This window comes from Penicillium paradoxum (genome assembly GCF_028828445.1).
Source record: "Penicillium paradoxum strain IBT 22861 chromosome Unknown utg000005l_segment0_segment0, whole genome shotgun sequence".
Classification (NCBI taxonomy): Eukaryota; Fungi; Ascomycota; class Eurotiomycetes; order Eurotiales; family Aspergillaceae; genus Penicillium; species Penicillium paradoxum.
In genome coordinates this window covers 3,992,997-4,009,401 of record NW_026643183.1, presented here as the reverse complement: position 1 = coordinate 4,009,401, position 16,405 = coordinate 3,992,997, and the positions used below count along the sequence as shown (strand labels likewise).

The following is a 16,405-nucleotide window of genomic DNA, read 5'->3' as shown; positions in this document are numbered from 1 at the left end:
TAGGGCGCTCTATATCGAATTACCCGATATAATAGGAATACTTTCCGCGGTATAAGAGGTTATCTTCTCGCGAGGCTAATTTTATAAGTATAAAGGATACTAGCTATTCTACCCGAATAGTACTTCGGTATTTTAAACCTATTCTAAGTTCTCTACTCCCTTTTCCCCCGATTCTATATTAATTATAGCTTTATTCCTCCTTCTAGTATCCCTCTAGCGAATTTGTACTATCCCTATACTCTAACACCTTCTAAGTTACCCCTATATATAATATATTAAGCGCTAGTTATCGCTTAGAATCCTTCCGGCCTTAGAACCTCCTCTAAGAGAAAGTATAACCTTTACGGGATCGCCTTAGTACTTAGTACTTAAGCCTAGTCTCTTTATCTATAACGCTTTCCTCCTCTAATCTTAGTAATCCTATTTTAGAGACTTAGGAGATATATACTTTAAGACTTAAGCGGTATCCCCTACCTATTCGCCCCCTAGTAGAGGTTTACTTTAATAGTAGTCTATAACCGAACGCTTAAATTACTTAACGCGAGCCGGAGATATTAGAGCTAATATCTCCGACTTACCCTAGCCCTAACGCCTTTAAATTTAAAGACTCTCTATACCTTAACAATCCTCTAAGTATTAGGGATAGTGATTATATAATAATATACGAATAAATCGTCCTAGATTCTAAGTACTAATCCCTCGGCTTCGACTTAAGTGGCTAGGAGCTCGCTTTTACTCCTAATTAGCACTCTTAATTTAAGGTTCTTAAAAGCCCTCTTAAAAGCCCTATATAGACCGGACACTTTACGGAAGATCTAATAATCGATCCCGTACTTCTAGACGATAATCGTTCCCGCGATATTAAGTAGGCTTAAATAATACTAACTACTACTATTACCGTAGCTATTCTACGTAGAATCCTAGTTAAATACTATCGCTCCCTAGTTCGAGACGCCTATCGCTATAGTAGGTAATACGATCCTAAAAGGCCGGTATAAGTTAGTCGGCTACCTACTAAAATTAGTAAAGTTTTAGTTATCGTCGATAATCGCCTAAAAAAAAGGGCTAGCCGGTCTACTCCGGAACTCGGCCGTAAGAATATATTACTTCCGATATTTCGTGCTTAATTCTCCGCCCTTCCGGTTAAGGAAAGATTATAGTTCTTATCCTAGCTATTCGAGGGTACCCTATCTCTTTGCCTCTATACGCCTCCGAGAAGGGATATAGTCCTAATATCTAGATCCTAATATATAAGCATAAATGCTTAAGCTGTCGATACGGGATTTACTCCTTCCTCGAGAAAAGGGCTACTATGGTGCGAGGAAGAGGTTCGCTTACTCGTGAAACTCAGAGAGGAAGAAAACCTTGCGTGGTCGGAGGTGACTGAGCGGTTCGGTCAGAAATTCATAGGAAGGAGTCAAGGCTCTATATAGGTGTACTGGAGCACAAAGCTTAGGAAATAACAGCCGTCCCTAGCGAAAAATGTATAGAGGTAATAACATCAATTGATTTTATGATGTAACTTGGGAATTTTTGTACGTCGTATATCTCTATCTCTGATAATAGCAATCATAACTTCTTGCTTGAAAATTGACTCCACTTTTGACCCTGCTGTCATTTTTCCCTACTGGAAAGGTATAGGAAGGTGGAAAGAAACCAAGAGAGTGATCAGTGTTATATATAGCTCAACAAACATACCATCTTGAACAAACTGCATTTTTACTGTGTGATTGGTCCACAATTACTCTTTTCTCCACCATAGGAAATGCCATCGGTCTACTGACGTAGCCCAAGAAGCTTATATATCGTACGTGTTGACTGTGTTCGTTACTATATTGACCCCTGATATTCTTGTGACCTTGTATCTGTCCCTTGTTGGCTACATAAGCAGCGGTGAAGACTTATTTCTCACATATATTCTTCCTCGCAAAAGTCGTCGAAAATCCAGTTTTCTTGGATTCTCGTCTTCTCTTCTTCCGTTTCGGCAGCATCGAGAGCGTCCGCTTTCAGTTTTCTCTCGCTTCTTTTCGCCTCATCATAGTTTGCTAAGGGCACCCAGCCCTCATGCCCAACCCCAATCGCTTCCTGGCAAGTCTGGAATTGTTCGTCTGCTCCAGACTGTGCGCGTTCCAGCCGTAGACATTTCGTCAACTCATCATCCGAAAAGGATATTGGACAAGGTGTTCTAGTATCACGAGTCAAGTCTGTCCACATCCTAGACAGTTTCATCAAATCGGCTGTCAAAGTCACATTGTCACCCTCCCAAGGGTCACTTGCATGATCAAAAAGCCGCCGCCTCAAGGTACTGAAATCAAGGGTCAAGGCCTCGTAATGTTCAGGATTTCTTTCTGCTGTCAGTTTGACATAAAAATAGTGGAGTTGACGCCTGCGTAGGAGGTCCGCTTGCTGGAATTGCTCTATTTCTTCGAGTTCATCGAAGTTGTTCGGTAAAGTCGGGAGTTGTAGTGATTCCGAGATCTCGTCGCCATAATTCTGCAGACTCTCTGGAATACCACACTGTAAAAATAATGGCAAAATCGTACTGTGCTGCCAATCAATTAACCCCGTGACCTCCAGGTCATCAGAGATAAATATGTTGTTGGGTTGAAGATCGGGGTGTCGTATGGTTGGACGATGAAGGGCCGGACAGTTATGTGGTATAAGGTAAGGTGCAATCTGAAGGTATTTCTCTAGAGCCACAGCATGTTCGAGGTGGGACTGAGACTGATAGTTATATACCTCTCGGCGAAGACGCTGGAATGGCTGGAGAGGTCGCCCAAATTTCTCAAGATAGGTAATCTCCTTTTCGGCACCGGCAGTAAGAACTGCCAAAGGATCTCGGTCTTCACAGAGTTAGTCTTCGAAGTCTTCCACGTCCCGAGTCTCACCCGAAAGTCACTCACAAGGTCCACGCTCAACCGACAAGTTGAGTCTTTTCCCATACCACATCCGTAGCGAAGTATCAGGGCCGATGCAGAAGCGGTGGGTCGATCCGAGGCTTGTGACAATGACTCGGGGGTAATTATCTGGCAAATCATTGCAGTAATAGAGACTTCCACTTGCTGGAAACTGCAAGCTGAATAAACGAGACTCTAGCTGCACAATTCTTGCAACCAATTCTCTTCTTTCCCGTTCAGACAAGGTATACCACACATCCCCTAGATTTTTTCCTTGGACATGCTCCATGAATATGTATTCTGTACCCGCACAATTATCTGCAACGGTAGAGTAGCCAAAAACCTTCGGTACCGGGATACCATGAGCACGTAGAAAACCCAGCGTTGCGACTTCACTCGCGACCAATAGGAATCTTGGTTCGGTAGCCGGATATGGAATTCGTGCAACAAATCGATAGCCATCTCGCATGGTGATCAGAAAAGTCCGGTTGAAGCCTCCCTCAGCAAGTTTTTTGAATTCAATTATATCGGTTTCTTTCTTCTGAACAGCTAGAGCAGCAAGGCGCTTAAGTCCAGAGATATTGAAAACTCGTCTTCTCTCGCGTCGTCTCAAATTGTCATTATAGCTATGGTTATATCAGCGGAGCAATTTACGATGAATGATTCGTTCAAGCCTGCAACATACATCCATCGTCCAGACGTGTACTCGAACAGATCACAGGGCTCAGGCATTTTCTGGAACGTCGAAATAGGGCGTGCAAGAATCAGTCTTGTATTGGGGATGATTTTGCGTGGGTGGAGAATATGAGGAATTGTTCCGAATAGACGCTTAGCCATAGCTTCATTAAGAGAAAGAAGTAAGGCGGAGGTAGGAAATGATCAGGAAGGGACTTTATATTGCCCCTTGACGCGCTTTGGTCGCGTCAAAACGAAGTGGATTAGGTAATCAACCACCTTTAGTTGGGTCCGGATCTGCGCACCATCGATTTTCCCATTTGCACCATTTTACGTCAGCATTTTCGGAGGATGTCGGATAAGGTCATATGATTTTTAACCTCATCTATCAATCTGATATTATACATGATACCAAACAACAAAAATAACCTCATAATTTCCGCATTAGGCAACCCCTAAACGTATAACCACCCTCCCCGCACTATAAGCACCTGCTTGGAGCCTTCCGCTTCTTTGGACCCTCCTCCTTCCCCATTAGACCATTTCTGACCCTTTTTGTCTTTTTCAGCACTATCGGAGATTGAACTAGGGCTGATTGTGCACCCAAAACGGGTTTGATATACTAAAAAAGGTCAATTTCATCTAATAGAATTAGCTGATTTAACCTAATTAGGGTAGATAGTCGATACTTACACGGGAGCCCTATCGAGCTAGTAAAATAGCCCGTATAATACCTAATTAGGGTATTTTATAGGGCTAATTCACGTTACTAATAGATTAGTCTAATAGTATATTTCGAGATATTAGATCGAATACCCTTATATAGCTAATTAGATATAATCTTTAGCGTTAATATCTTATTAGATTTAATCTAATAGGATATCTTAGTATACTATCGATTAATAACTATCGTAATAGTATCTAATATAGACGAAAGGTTCCTACTTATACTATTAAGCTCCCTTTTTAGCTACGTATAAGTCCCTTCCGAGCGTAAAGATACTAAATTACCGAAATAGGTAATATTTATAATCTGAAATCGGATAAATTTCTATTTATAAATTAGCTAAATATCTATTAAATATATAATCAAACGATAATTAAACTAGGATTTAAGATTTAATAACCTTAAATTATACTTATCTAAGGTATTTAACTAGGTAAGATCCCTCTATTATTATATAAAGGCTTTAAAATAATTATTTTTCGGATTATCTAATATCGGATTAGCCGCTATAGTAATAAGACTCTTAGCCCTAGCTAATATAGCTTTATTAATATACTAAATATATATTAAATAGGCTATATTAGGAAGGATATTATCGATTACTACTAATAATCTACTATCTCGATTAGTAATAAGTACTATATTTAGGGGTAAACTTAGCTATTCTTAGAATAAGGTTTATAAAGCCTAATTATAGCCCTTTTCCTACTTATAACGTATAAAATAGACTATAAATAGGAAGGTTTAATTAGTCGGTATAATACCGACTACTTCTAAAAAGGGTATTTTATATCGATTTATTTTATATATATAGTCTAATATAAAAACCCTATTATATTAATTAGTAAGTAATATTCTATCGGGGTGCGCTAGTGCTAAAAAGGTAATTTTATTATTAGCTAAGAGATCTATTTTATACTTATACTTATATTTAGCTATATTAAATAGTAAATATTCGATTTTAGATCGATTACCCCTCTCTTTTTAGCGAATTATAGCGATCTAGTTATAGATATCGCGCGATATAATTAGGTAGGTAGCTTAATCTTATAATATCTCGATAATCTTCTTAGATAGTATACCCTTTTAGGATAGCTCTTTGATCTTATTAATCTTATCCGGGGTAAGCTTCCGAGCTTAGTAGTAGCCTATTGTATCGTTAGCGGTATGGTTATAGGTAGGGTTCCTAATCTAGAGATACTAACTACCGCTTTTAGTAGTTATATAGAGTCGAAAAGGGCAATCTTACCGTTTTAAGCTAGTATTACGAGGTTTTTGCCTAATTAGGGGGTTGGTGGACTATTTTAGGGTCCCTAATCTAATATATTATATAGTCACGTTTTTGCCGGGGTTACTACGAAGTATAGTAGTACAATAACCCTAGGAAAGGGCATACTTTTGCACTATTTCGACTAGCTCCTCGCGGGTATTATATACCGCTTCCGGGGGGGGGGGAGTAGTTACACTATTTATTACCCAATTAGTATAAATTGATGCTAAAGTGAGATCAAACTAAGAGAGATCTAGGGTAGATCTGAGATCTTAGTATATCTAGGAACTAAGAGAGATCTAGGGTAGATCTAGGAATAAGCTCACTAGTAGACTCAGCAATAGGGCTGGTTAGACCTCCGCACCAGCCCGCAAAGCCCAAAGCCCAACCCGCCCCAACCCGCAAATGGGCTGGGCTTTGGGCCCGGTCCCTGGGCCCATCGGTGGCTATGGGCCTAGGGTAGAAGCCCACTGGGCTTTTATGGGGGCCCAATGGGCTTCAAACAATACAAACATGCTAATGCTTGGCAGATACATAAGTAATGCAGATTTTTCTAGTATTTCTAGGTATTTAGATTACCCCCTAAATTGACTATAGGTGCCTGAATTGACTGAATTGACTGAATTGACTGAATTGACTGAATTGACTGAATTGACTGAATTGACTGAATTGACTGAATTGACTGAATTAACTGAATTGACTGAATTGACTGAATTAATAAATTTGAGATTTATGAAATTTGAGAAAAATGTAAATTAATAGAAAGATGCACTGACTTCTCTCCATGTGAAATATATATATTTGTACATTGATTCTCTGTCAACTGTTGAACCCCCGTATTAGGCTAGATCAGGGCCGGCGCCGAGATCTTCCGCGGTAAGCATACAGACTCAAACATGTGTAAAGAACAGACATTAATCAGCAGGTTTATGAGCGCCAAGACTGTATTTATGCATACAAATGGGCTTTAATGGGGGCCTCATGGGCCCCCATAATGGGCCATGGGCTTGGTTGGGCTTCGAAGGTAGGGCCCATAGCCCACTGCTGGTTGGGCTATGGGCCTGAGGTCCGGGCCCAACCAGGCCCATTGCGGAGGTCTAGGGCTGGTAGTGGGGTTGATATCAGTCATTTTGATAAGAATGATTGGTAAAATGATGGAAATCAGAGATGTGGGGTGCAGAGAGAGAGATCAAGATCTAGGGTGCGGGGGAGAGAGAGAGAGAGAGAGATCTGGGGGGTGGAAGGGTTTAAATAGATCTTGTAAATAATGGGTTGCTATAGAGATCAATATCAGATTGATAGATGAGGTTAAAAATCACATGACCTTATCCGACATCCTCCGAAAATGCTGACGTAAAATGGTGCAAATGGGAAAATCGATGGTGCGCAGATCCGGACCCCCTTTAGTTAATGCAGAGATTCTGGTAGGATAAGATATTATTGGCCGGTACCGTCAGTACACAGTTTCGCAGTTTTTGCCTTAGGCATTAGTGAGTTGTCGGTTTCTTCCGTATTGAAAACATAGGGGTCCAATCAATGTCTGTATCCACTCTCCCAGCAATTTATAACTAGTTATGGAGATGTGATTAACTATATAATTTAAATTACAAAACATGAAGGATTAATAAATCCTCCGGTATCCCGGCGTTGATGCGCCGACATGAGTATGCTCAGTTAGATCTTGGAATAGCTTGCGCGAAGGAGGACGACTAATTGCATCTATGTTATTGGCAAAACCAGCTTTTCTAGTCCGTGTGGCAAACAAAAGCTAGCTACCCTTTGGATTCCTGTTGATGGCTGAACATGCTTACTTCAATTTAAAAAGATGCCGACTTTGCTCCATTTGGTTCAAATCGTAGATCTGCTGCATTGACTATCTACCATAGTTTCAAACTATAAGATATTCAAGTCTTGACCGAAGCTGCGGCGTCGCCCAAGCCCTTCTCAGCATCTTCCTTCGAGCCATCTTTCTTGACTAGGGCAGTGGCCATGACTGCATGTGTCCCACCATGGCCTTCTCTCCACGTTTTGATTGAAGAGGGGACTTTGCCAGCGTTTGGCTGCATCTGGAACTTGTGATAAACCGCATCCGCTTTGGTGACCTCTCCATCATAGTCCCATCGAACCCCCAGACGTTCTTGTTCTGCCTGTGTCTTCGGGAAAGTGGTCTTCCCACGGCTCACACTTGGATTGGTGAACTTTTTCCAGGCATTTCCTTCGACGGCCTTGCCGGTTGCACTTTTCAATGCCTTCTGCATCGTAACTCTCGCTAACAGAGAGTATTAATTAGGGAATGAATTGTTCTTGCTTGGAAAGTACATACATGTTAGAGGAGATAGTTTAGTACCCTCGAAAAGCGATCCTTGAGGTGAGCTTTCGGATTATGTTGCGGTTGCGGTTGCTGGACTCTCGTGTTTAAGACAATGTGCAAAGCTACGGTACTTATAGTTGTCTGATCTAATCGCACTTTGGGCATGCGACGCGAAGTCTCGTACGAGTGCAGGAAAGCGCTAATTCCTGCGGAATGATTGGATCTAATCTGTGCTTTGATCGCAACCTTGCCATTAGTGAGACACGGTCTCGATGGCAAGGAGCTGGGCATCATTTCTCCTGTGTGCTATCCCCATACTCCGTACACGCCTTGGTGATCATACATCATACAGTTTGCTCTATCATTGGTCTCTTTGATATTATTAAGAAGTGACACCATCAAAGTTGCCCATTTCTCGTTAAAAATAAATTAAATAAATTAAAAGAAAAAGGGTGAGTAAAATAGAAATTGGTCGTGTTGGTCTCAACTTGGCGAAATATTTCATGCGAGTGCTCAGCTGGTCGTCGGTTATGGTCGAGAAAATCCAGCATGTTTGCCATAGATTATTCTGTCCAGCAAAGAAAGAGAACTGCGAGCAAGGATGCGGGAGGAAAATGAATCAAAAAAATTTGACTGATTTTCATTCCGTAAGGAGTTGAGGATGTGAAGCAAAGTCTAGTTCAATGGGAGACGGCTGTACACAATCTCCTTTCCATTTGATCGTTATTCATTGTCACCCCAGTCAACTTGGCGCTAAACCCGGTCTAATGATTGGCATTAATGCAACATCTTAGCACGAAGCATATAGAATACGAACTGGGGCCCAGCACCCATATCCTGTTTTCTTTAAGATCGCTGGGTGGAAAAAGTGTCTGAACTGCTGCCAATGCATCTATTGCGGCAGGGATGGGATATGTGTGCCCGGGCACACATATCCCATCCCTGCCGCATTAGCGTCCAAGCCTTACACATCTTTCCGAATGAGGAGAAGCTCAACTAGAACCTATCACATGGGCGCAGCAACTTTAGTGGGAAAATTGAGCTTCTTCCCGTTATCCAAACTTCACATCACTCTTGAGATGGGCTTTCGAGTAAGTCGTTTAAATATAGCCGAAATCAACCTTTGCTAATTCATAATAGGTTGACCGAGTATTACGTGCTACCCTTTCGTATCTCGAGCTATTACTCCGTGAGGCTAGTGATAATATATGATACTTAGATTTATTGTGGATTTAGTTACTGACTTACCTAGGAAACCGGCGACCTACTAAGAAAGATACTTAAATCCCTAGAGTAGATAACTACTCTTTATTAGATATTCGCCTCGAACTTAAAGCGGATAATTCGGGATGACTCTACTTTCTCTAAACGTCGCTTATAGTTTTAGAGCTTCTTATCGCAATCTAGAGAAAATCTAGATAAGAAGTAAGTAAAGAAACTTACTAATATTACTAAAAACTAGGCGCTTTTAGAAGAGAGAGTTAAAGCTCTTTTATTATACTTAGTTCTCTAGTCTAGTTATCCGTAGCTATTCTAGGATAGCGATATCCCTAACTAAAATATTTTCCGACGCTACTTTATTAACCTTAAACGGATTAGAGAGATTAATCTATTAAGAAGAAAGCTTTTATTAATTATCTTATTATAATATATCTAGGAAGAGTAGCGTTAATTATATATTAATAGCAAAAGACAAAGATCTAGGCCTAAGTATTTAAACGCGAATATACCGGATACTAATCGATAAAGAATGTTTCTTCTAAGCTCTTTACGTATTATTATATAAAGGCTTTAGCCGAACGCTAATATAGCGAAACAAAGAAAGACGAAAAAGTCATTTTTACTATATTCACGGTTCGGGTAGAAGTAGTAGCGTATTAAACCTAAAGGAATTATTCTTTCTCTACTAGACTCCGCCGCGAAAAGGTATATATACCATTCTTTAATATTAAATAGATATTGACTCTTTTAGTTTTAAAATATATTTATAGAGTTCAGTCGAAATTAAGGCTATCAATCTATTTATAAAAACACTACCTCAATATCGAATCCGATCTTATTTAGAGCGTGCCATAGGATCGCTTATATCTCATTATTATAGGGGGACATAATTAGAGACTGTAATCTATAATACTCTACGAACAATAGCAGTCAAAACGCCTATACGGCGCAGCCAATAGGCTGAGCGTACGGGCGACTAGTATAAATCGAATATTCCATACATAGGTAGGTTTTGATATATTCTCTTCAAGGTGAACATCCCTAACATTCGTCTCATCAGGGAGTGAAAAAACAGCTGGGGCTCTTTCAAGTATTGTAGCAAGTTCAAATTGCAGCTTCGACGGAGATCGGCCGCGACAATTCTATGAAAAATTCCCTAGCTCTCCGATGAGTTTCTCTAATATATTAGCATTCCCGGAAAGAGACCAATACTCTGAAAACCGTTCGCTATCAATCTCTCTTAAGACGTATTAGATGACCTCTCCTCCTACTAGCCCTAAGATCTCGATAAGAACCGATATAATCCCTAAACCTTTAGTGTATCCATATTTGTCCTCCTAACCAACCTTAATTTCGTAATATACGGGCTATAGTGAAACTTTCGCGGCAACTTCGATTCCACAGCAATCTCTTAGCTAGCACGTCCGTTATAAGTCACGTTAATAGTCTACCGCCCTATTTAAGAGTAGATACGTTACTAAATATAGCTAAAGTGCTACTTATAGTCCTTTCTATACCTTTAATAATACGAGTTTCGTAATAGATAGTATTTCGTAAGGGTATTCTATTACCCTAAATATCCTATACACTAATAATACTAGTATCGCTATATAGTGGTTTACGTTAGAGGCGGAAGGTCTAAGAATAAGTAACTTCACTTCTATTAACACTCCTAAGCTTTAACTAAACCCGCACTAGGTAAATCCCTAGGTGTTAAATAATATAAGCGCTACTCTACTCGGAATCGCCCCGGCGAACGAAAACACTATACCTTTATTAGGTTTTAATAATACTAATATTATAATATTAGTATTCGTACCTAAAACGCTAGATATATAAAGATATTTAGCGGAAATAATTGACTAGGTATTAAAGTTTAATTTCTTATCCGATATATTCTCGGAAGTTATATACTTTTAAAAATAACTAGAATTATAACTATATAAACGCTAATAAGTATTTATTTAATATATAAAACTATATTTATATAAAAGACTTATTTATAATACGATATTATCTATTATTAATACCACTAATCGGCCACCCTCTAGGATATAAAGGGAATATTCCTATAGAATATAATAATAATGTTTTATATCGACTTCTATTCTATAGATCTAAATATTTCCTTAGATCGATACCGGTATTATTATTATAAAAGTATCGGCGATTCTAGGTTAACCGGGAAAGTATATAACTCCTCCTTTCCTACTCCTTAATATCCTCCGAGACGGGGTAGAGTATATAGCCTTATATTTTAGGTTAGAGACATTTCATCGAATTAAAGCGTCGTAGGGTCGCAGGGTTGTAGGGGTAGGGTATATAAGACTAGTTAATACCGGTTTTTATTAGGGTACCACTAGTAATTTTCGATTTGTTAATAGGAAATTACTAGTAATTTTATAGTACGAAAGATAGGGTCGGAGGGTCGTAGGGTCGTAGGGTCGTAAAAAATCCTAGATAGATAGTATAGATAGTAGACTCTAGTAAGGTCTAATCATTAGTAAGCTTAACTAATACTAACTATAGGTCTTTTAGGCTCGATTTTCTTAAAACCTACTAAAATCTACCCTATAAGCTTAGTTACTAAATTTAGATATAGGAGGGGTTTTTTACGACTTTTGATAAGATAGTTTCTAGTAGGGACTAGTAGGATTTAGAAGGATATAAAAACACCTACTCCTATAGATAAGCCCTTAAGATTATAAAAGTAGGCTAGATCGTACTAATTATAAATAGTGGCTTTTAATAGTGCCCGAAATAATATAAGCGTTTTATATAGAATAGAAGGATAAGCCGACTTAGCTTTCTACTAATTATAAGGGACCGGTTATTACTAGAATATTCTAGTAAAGGATAACTTATTTTATTAGGGTCTATTAAATTATATAATAATAGGGCTTACTAAAATTAAAATATCTAATATTATTAGTTACTAGTATATTCTAGTAAGGTATTATTTATCGAATTAGGGTTTATATATTATATAATCTTTAGATCTAACTAATTATATACTAGAAATTACCTATATATAAAGGAGTTATTCTTATATTTTTAAAGATTTCCTTTTTTACTCTCTACCCTATTATTTACTATTAATTTATAGCGTTTATACCGGAAGATAGGTATTCTATCTAGTACTTATTAGATACTCTTAGTATTTTAGTAGATTCTAAGATTTCTATCCCTATTATTAAGGAATTATTATATTTTAGATTATACTAAGTATATAGGGTCTATCTATAAGAAATTAGGACTAATAAGTAGGATAGGATTATATATTAGTATATACCCTATTATAAAGCTATATATAATCTAAATATATAAATTCCTAGTTACGTTTAGTAAGTTCTAGGTTTACTAGTCTTACTAAGCGCTATTAGAAGTTATCGGTTTATTTATTTATTACTATTACTAACTAGTGATTCCTATAGGGGTTTATTTATTTTAGTATTATCTAGTTTTACTAGAAATATAATTAACTATACCGCTAAAGAAAGCTCTATTTATAATAGTAAAGTCTACTAATATTATCTAAAAGGAATCTACTTACCGGCCTTATAAATACTAGTTTAAGCTTAATAATTAGAAGGCTCCCTAACCGAAGTAAGTCTAGACTAACGCTTCTAATAGTAATAGGTTTAAACTAGCTACTCCTATTATATTTACGCTAATTAACCGGTAATAGCCCTTTAGATCGAATTAATATAGTACTAAAACTAAAAAGCTATCTAACTAGATATATATATTATTTTCTAATAACTTATCGATATATATACGTTTCTAACTAGATATTACTAGTAGTATCTAGAAGAAGATTTATAACTATAAAACTTATAATAAACTAGAATAGCCCTTTAATTATATAATCCTAGTATATACTTATTCTTTTTAGAAAGACTAGAAGATCCTAATTCTAACTAGTTACTATTAGAATATCCTAAAATATATAAAGAGTTATCCCTTCTATAATATAGTAATATTAGTAAAGAATTAGCTAATCTATTATAATTCTAGTACTAACTAAATTTTTTTAGTAAAAGCGGTAGCGGCTCTATACTCTATAAGTATATTAAGCTTTATATAGTATTTAATTATTTCTAGATATTACTTATTATTTCTAGTTACTTACTCTAATTATAGGAAACTAATACTAAGCTTAATAAGCTAGACCGTTTATACTAAGGACTTCTAGTTACTATTAGTAGCTCTAATTATAATAAAATATATATATTACTAAATATATATAAATATTTAGGATTTACTAATATAAATTATATCTAGAATAGTTTTATATATTTCTTTAGTTTATTTTAGTACTTATCTTACTAGTAGTTCCCTAGGAGTTACTAGCCTTATTTAATATACTATTAGTTCTGCTAAGGGTATTACTAATTCCGCTAAGGGTACTACTAGTTCCGCTAAGGATACTACTAGTTCCGCTAAGGGTACTACTAATTCCGCTAAGAGTACTACTAGTTCCGCTAAAGATACTATTAGTTCCGCTAAGTCTACTAATAGTAGTACTTAGTATAGTACTATTTCTTCTTAGATTAGATCTACTTCTTTACGGTTAGCTCCTAGTTCTACTAAGTATAATTTAAGTTCCTCCCGGACTCCTACTAATTATATTTAGGTAGCTACTTAAGTTATCTAGAGTCGTTCTTCTACTCTAGAGATACTAAGAGCTTCTAGTAATAAGTAGGAGAAATCTAATAAGGATACTAATATCTTATTAGAAGATTCTATTACTAACGTAGATAATAATTATAGTATTATAGCTTACCCTAATATTAGTAGGAAGAAGCTTTTTAGCTATAATTAGCTTTTAGTATCTTATACTATATATTTAGAAGCTTTAAATTTATACTATCTTAGCTTATCTAACTAGTTACTAATAATAATTATAATATATTTAAATAAAAGCTAATACTATTTACTAAATATATAGTTATTCTATTATTTTAATAGTTATAATCTAATATATTTAATATTATACTACTAAAAAGATTAGCTTTTCTAGTAATTATTAGTAATAAGTAAGAAGTAGATATAGGGCTAGGGCTTATATATAACTACTAGATATAAATAGAACCGTCTAATCTATCTATCTCTTCCCTTCTTCCTCTCCTACCTAAGTCTTCTTATCTATTCCTAACTAATAAGTTATAGTTCTAGTATTTACTAGTTTATTAAAGGGTTTTTATTAGTTACTACTAATTAGTTCTTACTTTTTTAATATTACTATTCCTAACTAACTTTATTCTAGTTTTCGTTAGATTTTCTAGCTTCTATTTCTTTTAAGATACTTTTTTCTAATAAAAACTATCTAAATAATATATTATAATACTCTTTACTTAGCTTATTAGATCTAGATAAGAGAATCTCTTTCTTTTTAGGAGATACTAGAAAGCCTAAAGGTTAAAATTAGTAAGGTTTAACTAATAGAGGGCTAACTAAATAGATATAAGTCTACCTAATATCTTCTAGTTTCTTATAATATTTACTAATATCTTCTAATAATATATAAAGGAAAATCTATAACTATAGCTATTATACTATTTAGGATTAGCTATATAATAATATAATTATAATAAGACCTATTTTATTTCTTATTAGTTATAATAATTCTAATTATTATTTACTAGAATATTCTAAAATATATAAAAGCTTATCTTTACTATAACTACGAAATATAAATAGTCTCTATAAGCTATTATTTATTTCTAATACTAATTAATTACTTTTAGGAAACCTAGTAATAGGGTAGCTACTACTATTAAGAAGTATATTAAGTATTATATTATATATACTCTATACTTATATAGTTCTTTCTAGTACTAACTAATTTTATTTAGGATATAGATATAAAGATTAATCTTTAGTCTAAGCGCTACTTTTAGCTATATATAGCTAAGACTAGTTTAAGGTATTCTTAAAGGTAAGTAGTTATTAGTAATAATAACCGGAAATAAGCTTATTATTTACTAATATCTACTAATTAGTAATTATACTCTCTAATCTTTAGAACCTACGCCTATTAAGCCTAAGAGTTTATACCTAATATTATCTAGATCCTCCTAGACTACTTTTAGTAGCTTTAGCTACCCTTAATAACTATTATTAATTTTAGGTTAATCTAGCCTCTCCTACTCTAAATCCGGTTAATCTAGTCTTTCTTACTCTTAATTAGGGGGAAACTAGAAGAAAATAGGTTTAGGGTAATCTAGCCCCTCCTACTCTAAATCCGGATAATCTAATTCCTCCTACTCTAAATCCGGATAATTTAGTTCTTCCCACTCTAAATCTAATTAATCTAGTCCTTCCTACTCTAAACTAGGGGCTAACTAAAAAACGCCTTATACTCTAGTTATAACTTATACTTAGTCTTATCGCCCCTAAGAGAGCTCTATAAACTTCCGGGCTCGAGAGATATATCCTAGCTAGTCTAATCTAGATATATCTAATAATAACTAGAGTATAACCCGAGAATCTCTATCTAGATAGTACTACTATAAAAGTACTCGCTATACTAAATATAGTATATCTAATAATCTTTAGTTATAACTATCTTTTATTAGTTATATATTAATCTAGACTCGAACTTTATCTCCTCTCTAAAATTAATTAGAAGCTTCTAGTTATATTTATAGTCTCTTATACTTCTTAATACGATAAGATTTACCTAGTAGTAACTAGTCTACTTCTAGTACTACTAATAGTACTCGAGAGCGTCTTACGCGGTTTAAGAAAGCGACTAAGTATATTAAGCGGCGTATATTAAAAATTAAAAAAGAGTATAATTAGTTTAGTATACTTTTTACTACTATTTTCTAGTAGTAGTCTACTTTTAAGTTTACTAATAATTTTTTAGTATACTTATTCTTTTTATTAGTTTCTTTAAGTTTATTCTAGTTTAAGCTAAGATTTACTAGTTAGCTAATACTAACTTTTTTAATATATAGAATAATTTACCCTAGTAAAATAGAACTAGCTCGAGAAATATTAATAGTCCCTAATAGAATTTTATATATTTTATATAATTTACCCTAATAGAATAGAAATATTTAAGAAATATTAGTAGTCCCTAATAGAATTTTATATATTTTATATAATTTACCCTAGTAGAATAGAAATATTCGAGAAATATTAGTAGTCTTTAGTAGAATTAAATATATAGAAATAAATCTATACTTACTTAATATATCTTCTAGTATATAAATATTTAAATATTATTAATTTTATATATTCTTTAAGGTTATAATTAAAGATATCTAGGTCTTTCTCCTTTTTCTAAACTTACC

The 16,405-nt window shown here is 35.3% G+C and overlaps 2 protein-coding genes across 2 annotated transcripts; both read right to left on the bottom strand.

Moving 5' to 3' along the window:
- Positions 1–1,908: 1,908 nt before the first annotated feature.
- Positions 1,909–3,734, bottom strand: N7457_006416 (uncharacterized protein; the record flags this gene model as incomplete). The annotated part of the gene is made up of 3 exons (XM_057177460.1): positions 1,909–2,825; positions 2,904–3,523; positions 3,583–3,734. 3 exons carry the CDS (start codon positions 3,732–3,734, stop codon positions 1,909–1,911), a joined length of 1,689 nt encoding a protein of 562 aa, XP_057031762.1.
- Positions 3,735–7,473: 3,739 nt separating this feature from the next.
- On the bottom strand, positions 7,474–7,827 carry N7457_006415 (uncharacterized protein; the record flags this gene model as incomplete). Its single annotated transcript, XM_057177459.1, has 1 exon — positions 7,474–7,827. One exon carries the CDS (start codon positions 7,825–7,827, stop codon positions 7,474–7,476), a length of 354 nt encoding a protein of 117 aa, XP_057031761.1.
- Positions 7,828–16,405: the final 8,578 nt, after the last annotated feature.